Source organism: Leptonychotes weddellii, chromosome 3 (assembly GCF_054177405.1).
Source record: "Leptonychotes weddellii isolate Sample4059 chromosome 3, ASM5417740v2, whole genome shotgun sequence".
NCBI classification, from domain to species: domain Eukaryota; kingdom Metazoa; phylum Chordata; class Mammalia; order Carnivora; family Phocidae; genus Leptonychotes; species Leptonychotes weddellii.
In genome coordinates, this window is record NC_138371.1 from 9,757,984 (window position 1) to 9,765,572 (window position 7,589).

General features: G+C 38.0%; 1 protein-coding gene across 4 annotated transcripts in view; it reads left to right on the plus strand.

Moving 5' to 3' along the window:
- The window catches only part of SPHKAP (SPHK1 interactor, AKAP domain containing), a 151,872-nt gene extending 144,558 nt beyond the window's left edge, over nt 1-7,314 (plus strand). For all 4 annotated transcript variants that reach the window (XM_006746696.3, XM_031017499.2, XM_081813459.1 and 1 more), the window contains one exon: nt 5,206-7,314. In XM_006746696.3, the coding sequence (XP_006746759.3) occupies nt 5,206-5,349 (144 nt within the window). In that variant the 3' untranslated portion in view covers nt 5,350-7,314. The remainder of the gene's footprint in view (nt 1-5,205) is intronic.
- Nucleotides 7,315-7,589: the final 275 nt, after the last annotated feature.

Below are 7,589 nucleotides of genomic sequence, written 5' to 3' on the forward strand. Positions count from 1 at the left end.
TGGTGCAGCCACTTTGGAAAACAATGTGGAGGTGCCTCAAAAAATTAAAAATAGAGCTACCCTATGACCCCGCAATTGCACTCCTGGGTATTTACCCCAAAGACACAGATGTAGTGAAAAGAAGGGCCATATGCTCCCCAGTGTTCATAGTAGCAATGTCTGCAATAGCCTAACTGTGGAAAGAGTTGAGATGCCCTTCAACAGATGAATGGATAAAGAAGATGTGGTCCATATATACAATGGAATATTACTCAGCCATCAGAAAGGATGAATACCCAACTTTTACAACAACATGGATGGGACTGGAGGAGATTATGCTAAGTGAAATAAGTCAAGCAGAGAAAGTCAATTATTGTATGGTTTCACTCATTTGTGGAACATAAGGAATAGCCTGGAGGACGTTAGGGGAAGGAAGGGAAAAATGAAGGGAGGGAAATCAGAGGGAGAGATGACCATGAGAGACTATGGACTCGGAGAAACAAACAGGGTTTTAGAGGGGAGGGGTGTGGGGGGATGGGTTAGCCCGGTGATGGGTATTAAAGAGGGCATGTATTGCATGGAGCACTGGGTGTTATGCACAAACAATGAATCATGGAACACTGCATCAAAAACTAATGATGTATTGTATGGTGACTAACATAACATAATAAAATTTTTTAAAAAATGGGATTTCTCACACCTCAACTATGAGCCAAATTCACAGAATTACCTGGGACACTTACTTACAATTCATATGCCTAGGCCCTTCCTTGGCCGTGATTACGTTCAATGGGGTCCATAAATATATATTTTTTAACAATTTCCCTCAAGTGAAGTCATTTTGATGAGTACTAAAGTTTGAGACCCCCTTCCATAAGAAATATCCTGAAGGGGTGGCAGAATTTGAGGTACACTTTAAGTATCCTAAATTCCAGGGCAAAGATTGCTGAGAATCCTAATGCCTAATGATCTAAAACAGTTTGTAAACATCACTCACAATGGCTAACACTATATGCAACTGATGAATCACTAAATTCTACCCCTGAAACTAATAATGCAGTATATGTTAACTAAATTGAATTTAAATAAAGAATTTTTTTAAAAATTTAATCTGCTTAATTCAAAGTGAAAAAAATCATGAAGGTAACTGTTTTTTTTAAAAAAGACATAAATTAGCCAATTATTCTGCCTGGATACAAGGTATCATTGCACTTTAGCTCCTTTTCTAAATCTAATGAGCTTCTGTGAGCTAGAATGGCCTGATGACTGGCTTCACTGTAAATCAGTGCCTTTCTCATCTTTATGCATTTGAGAATTACTTCCTTTTCTTGGAGGCAATGCAAAGAACAGAGGAAAGAGAGGAAACAGGTGTATGCATACCTCCCCAAGAAAGTGAGGGTCAGAAGAGACATGATTTCACATCTAATTTCTCATTCTATTCAACATGAAAAGTGGTGGAAGGACAATAAGAGAAAAAAATGAAGGACAAATAGAGAAGAATTATACACTGCCTTAACTTAGACTACCTTAACAAAATACCATAGACTGAGCTGCTTATACAAGACATTTATTGCTCACAGTTCTGGAGGTTGTGAGGTCCAAGATCAAGTTACCAGTAGATTCCATTCCTGGTGAGGGCCCTCTCCCTCCCTCTGTCCTCATATGGTAGACAGAGAGAGCTCTGGTGTCTCTTCCTTTTCTTATAAGGGCATAAATCTTATCATGGGAGCCACATCCTCATGACCTCATCTAAACCTAATTATCACCCAAAGGCCCCACCTCGTAATACCATCACATTGGGGTTTGGGGTTTCAATATATGAATTTGGTGGAGAATACTGACATTTAGGGGATAATAGATACTAAATCTCTTCATTTATAAACATAAGAAATTGTCTTGAATTGAACCCTTTAGTCAAGGTTCTCAAACTCAGTGTGCTCTAGAATCACCTGGGGAGATTTATGGACCCAGATGCTCTGGCCAATTAAATTAGAATCTCCTCTTGTTATGAAGCCCAGGTATTGGAGTTTTCTAAAGGTCTCTGGTGGTTCCAGGGTACAGCCAAGGCTGGTAATCATAGCTCTACAGGCTATAATTGCAGGAGCAATATAAAAACCAACTCACTTGTGTTTAATAAAATGGAATTCTGCCTTGGAGCAAAAGAAGGTAGTTACTTTCAGAAATCCAAGCTGAGTGTTTCTTTAAAATCTCACAGCTTGAAACAACTCCCATAGATTTTACCATAGGATTTTGTAAACAACTGATCTAATTTAGTAAATGTGCCTGTGAATATAAAAGTCCTCTACCATGTAACACTCTTCTTCAAACGAGTCTGTCAATGATACACCATCACAGGATGTAAATTCTTCTTGTTCCTTAAGACAAAATATTTGCTCAAGGAAATGCCAATTATGATCTATAGAAAGGGAACCTAATTATTATTGATTGTGAAATGGCAGGAAATGAAAATATTTGATTTTTATTTTTCAGTGCATTGAAATGGAAAACTCAGATCACTGACATACTGAAGCTGATTATGAAATTACCAGAGCAAACACATGGACAGGCACAATGAAAGATCTAGGGCCAGCTGCTAAATTGAATGTGGTTTTAAAGGCTATGGTAACAAGATGGAAATGTCCTTTCTTGGCTTCTTCACAATTTTAGCCTCATTTTTATTTAGAAATTTCTTGCAGTCAAGGAAGAAAAGAAAGTGTAAGACCTTCTTGCTCATCAGACCCACAGATGTTTCAAGGTCTTGATGTCTGAGATTAAGTCATCACAGCCTCAGAGTAGGCTACAGTTAGTGGGGCCAGATCATTTTTAAAAGCTTCTTTATTGGGATATCAGACTGGATTTAGAAATCATGAGACAGATTCTAGCCCGTGACCATTCCACAAACTACTGGCAGAGTGACTACCTTGTGGGGCATTTTGACAACTTTGGGTCAATCAACCTCATCCTGTGGTCATCACCACAGTGGGAGATCCTCCTTCAACAAGTCCTAAGTAGATGGAAAGAAGCAGTAATTGAGCTTCTAAAGAGGTCTGAGGCTGAGAGCCTCCTGGGAAGGGCTTAGCAAATACTGACATCTGCTCCAGAGTTTTGATTGTCTCTTAGAGCAATGACTCAGGGATAAAAGTTGGGAACAAAATGGTAGACCAGTGAGCCAGAGTTTATAGAAAGAAAAAAAGGAGCTGAGGCTAATTTTATATTTCTGTGTACTTTATGTTGACTGCATCTTTATAAGACATGTTAAGGGAGAGGAGACACCCTCAAGGGATGGGTCTGGCCTAAGGCCATTGGTGACACTTGAAGGAAATCTTGAAGAGAAGTCACCAACCTATGAACCTCTCACAATGAGACCTCACAAACTTGATGTTCAAGCCTTCTCCACTGGTAACACCTACTTTCTAGACTTCCAGTAAGAGCTGGAAAAGTTTGATTTGTCGAATCATGCAAAGACATCCTAGCCTTTCTCTCTTTTTCTCTGATGCTTCATGTTTTTACCATTAGTATGACAGAAAACATGCCTCGGATCATTCATACATGCCAAGATATAAGTAACAGCTCACAAAGTTATTTTTATTCATCTCCATAAATTACTAATAGCTGCTAGGAATGTTCCCCTATCTGAGGGTATTTGCCTTTTAAGCAAAGTCTTAACCTAAAAGATTAAGCTCTCTAAAATTTCAGGAATCTGACAGGAAGCTAGGCAGAAGTTGCAAAGGGGTCCCAAACAACTAGTAGTCTATGAAATGTTATCACTGAGACCGAGGGAGCTGAATGGAGCTAACCTTCCATTGCTGTTCAAGTGAACAGTGAAGAGAGGTCTGAGCTATCCTACCGCACAACACACACAACACTGTCAGTCACAATTCAATAAGACAGATGCCACGTGATCAGCTTTTACTGTGCTTCTTGCCCACTACCATTTCACTAATCTAGGCTCTGTTCAGCCTCAGCCTACAACCACTTTTGTGGAGCATCCTATCAATAGAAAATTATTGACTAAACAGCCTCAAGATACACATGTTTAAATTACATATATGTAAATACATTATATAACACTTAAGAAAGAATACTTAGATGAGGTTCATCCTCAATGATTCTGAATGCCATCCCATATTTCAAATAGTTTTCATGGTCATTTTGAATGTATTTGACTCACATTTGGTCATTTGTTCCTTCTCTCATTCAGCAAATATTTACTGAACACCTATCAGGTACAGGTACAAGATAGTAAGATATGGCTTAGGTGTTGTCCTTCCCTGGGGGATTATTATCTATAACCTAGTTGCTATTGACCTCCTATCTGTCTCTTTGTTTACATCATCCTAAAGATCATGCACATGTATTCATTCATCTCTCAAGACCTCAATTTTTCATTGTTAATGTCTGCTTCACAGAGTTGTTAATAGAGTTGAATGAGATTACATGCGGAAATGTACTTCGTACAGGTTTTGGCCCTTAATAATTGTCACTTTTCTTTAAAAGTATCTGCCTAAGGAGTTTGAGAGGCCTTCACCCTGGCTTCAGCCCACAGTGTCATGAAGGGAATGATCTACAGTGATTTCTTATCTTTCAACACTTCAGCTCACAATTCACCTGCAGCCAAAAACATTGTCTCTAAGTCGTGGCCAGTTGAAGTTGGTACCAATAACTGGGTGGCAAATCTAGGGTGTTTCTTTAATCTTTACTTTACCTTTTGCAATGGAAAGCCAATGTCTCTTGAAATGTGATGATGGGGGAGGGGATTTTTCAAGATGGAGTGAAGAGCCTGTAAGTGACCATACCCAAAAATTTAGCACTTGATTTATTTAGCCTAAATGTATGCACCCAATCAGAGATTATTTGAGACAGGTAGAAGGTGCTGGGAGCTATTCTGTACAGTCCTGCCAGCGAGAGTCCAACCCAGAGAAACGCAAACCTGAGGAAACTCTGGAAATATCTAAAAGACAGACTCTTGAAAGAAGAATTCCATTTAGTCTCCAGCAGTCAATGGATGACAACTGCTCTGAAGAAGAAAATTCCAGTTCACTTGAAAGAACTCTCCAACAATCTGAATTGTCTAAAAAGAAAATAGACTGTCCTGGAAAATAGTCCTCTGTCACTAGAGATTAAAAATATAGCCTAGAGAGCTGTTGGCTTTGGAAGAATGATTGAATGTGATAAATTTGAGGCTCATCCGTGATATGGGAATCCTAACTCTGTGCTTTATTTTAGTTTTTAGATGTCGTGCGGCTGGTTCAGCAGAAGTCCTGGAAAGTGGGAGATATCTTTCATGCAGTTGTTCAGTACTGCAAAATGCATGAGGAACAGAAGGATGGGACCCCAAGTCTCTTTGACTGGCTCTTGGAACTGGGATAAGACAGCTTTGCCTTTAGAGTATTCCTTTCCTTTATCCCAGCTTAGATTACAGTGGTTTGCTCTAAATGCTCTAAACTTTCTCAAAACATCCCATCACATTAGCAGAGCTATAAAAAATCTGCTATCCAACTCTACTGCACATGGAATAAGTCTGAGGAAAAGCAATAGGTCTGTACAAATCAATACAACCTATGAGCAAGTTCAAAAGAGCTTGTATTAGAATGGCTGGAAAAACAAAAATTTAGTGGGCCCTAAACTAAAAGCTTAAAACTAGGCCCAAAAATCCAGGAAAGGTGTTCTTAAATATTTTTAATTATATAAACTTATGTGTAATGTCTCCAATTATGTGAATCAACTAGAAGCAAAGTAATCAAAATAATTTTGTAAACTATGATATAACCTTTATTTTACTCTTTCAAGCTGATTCAGGGGCTGTCAGCCCAGGTCAACACTTAAGATATGGATGAGAAATTTCCAGAATTTTGATACAAAGGATTTTCACTATCAGACCAATATCAGTGGATATTAACAGAAGTGCACGAGTATTACTGATGTCCTCTACTGAGGTGATTTCATTTATTTACTTCAACTCATTGATAATACTCTGCACCTCCCCAACAATATCTGTGTTCCCACCTAACCAGAATACTATTGGTTTTTAGTTGAGAGAAAGAAAGACTGAAGGTTGTCTCATGTCCATCTCTGTATTACTTGGGTAACATGCTCACAGAATTCTTACCATAAGAAAAAGCTTTCTTACAAAAAAAAAAAAAAAAAGTCTTTTGAGATAAAATCTGCTTGTGTATTAAATTATATAAGATATAAACTTTCATTTTATTTTTCTTGTAAATTATGAAGAGATTATTATCTTAAGTAATATATTGAGTTATCTTAGAGGTTCATAAAACATGAGGGGATTGTTGTCTTTTTTTTTTTTTTTTTAAGCATTTTTTTTTTTTTAAAGATTTTATTTATTTATTTGACAGAGAGACAAAGCGAGAGAAGGAACACAAGCAGGGGGAGTGGGAGAGGGAGAAGCAGGCTTCCCGCTGAGCAGGGAGCCTGACGCGGGGCTCGATCCCAGGACCCTGGGATCATGACCTGAACCGAAGGCAGACGCTTAACGACTGAGCCACCCAGGCGCCCCGAGGGGATTGTTGTCTTAAGTGTCATATCTTGACACGTGAGCTCAGTGCTTTTATTATAAATGTGTTGGTTCTGGTATGGCAGACCTGTTACCTGGGTGACATTTATAATGACGGACGCAAGATTTGACATAACCTGCTAGGATCATACACTCTTTCTGATTCAAAGATATTGGCATTTAATTTGGGAAGAAGAAAACCTTATCACATTTAATTTATTTTAATAACAGAGATTGACTGTTCTGAAAAATAAAAAGTATCTAACGTCTCCTCTCCCTTCAACTAAATGAGGTACACTGGCTTTTATTTTCTTGACCAAAGAAGGTGTTTATTGAAGATTTCCTGAAATACCATGCTTTTATTCTATTTTTAAAAATTGTGAAGTAATTTTAAGTGTGAACAAGGCCCCATGCCATCAATGAGGGCCTTATGCATCATCGCCATCTTGAAATGTCAAGAAAGCTTCCTTGTAAGACTTACTTCCCTCTTCAACACACACGGAGGAATCCTCCCCAGTACTCATTAGACATTTATTATATTAATAGTCCAAATTTAGGGTATGTGTTTAATTTGTCACATTAACAAGATGTCAAATTTTAAAATGTATCCATTATCTCAAGCCGAAAGTTCTTTGTGCTACTAAATGGAAAAGGATATATTTATTTTTTAAACAATCCTAGAATATTGTGTGTGGACATTTGTTGTGCTCAAATGAATGTTTACTTATTCTACAAAGCACAAATACTGGATTGTAACCATGTGATAAAGTTATATGTTGTACCTAATGTTACAAACTAATCAATAAATCTTTGTTGCCGAATTGTTCATCCTTTTTTCTCCAAAAGTCCTAAGTGCCTCCTATAACACAAGAGCCACAGTATGATTGGATGAAGGTAGATTACCCCTTAGACAAGTTTTACTGTTACACTTTCAACTTTCAAATAAGCCCGTGTTCTTTGACTAAATTAGTTAGCACCAGTGATATTCATGTAAATTGGCATTTCTCAACCTTGGCACTATTGACATTTGGGGCTAAATAATTCTTCGTTACTGTGCCTTCTAGAATGTTTAGCAGCCCCCAGCCCTTATCCACTA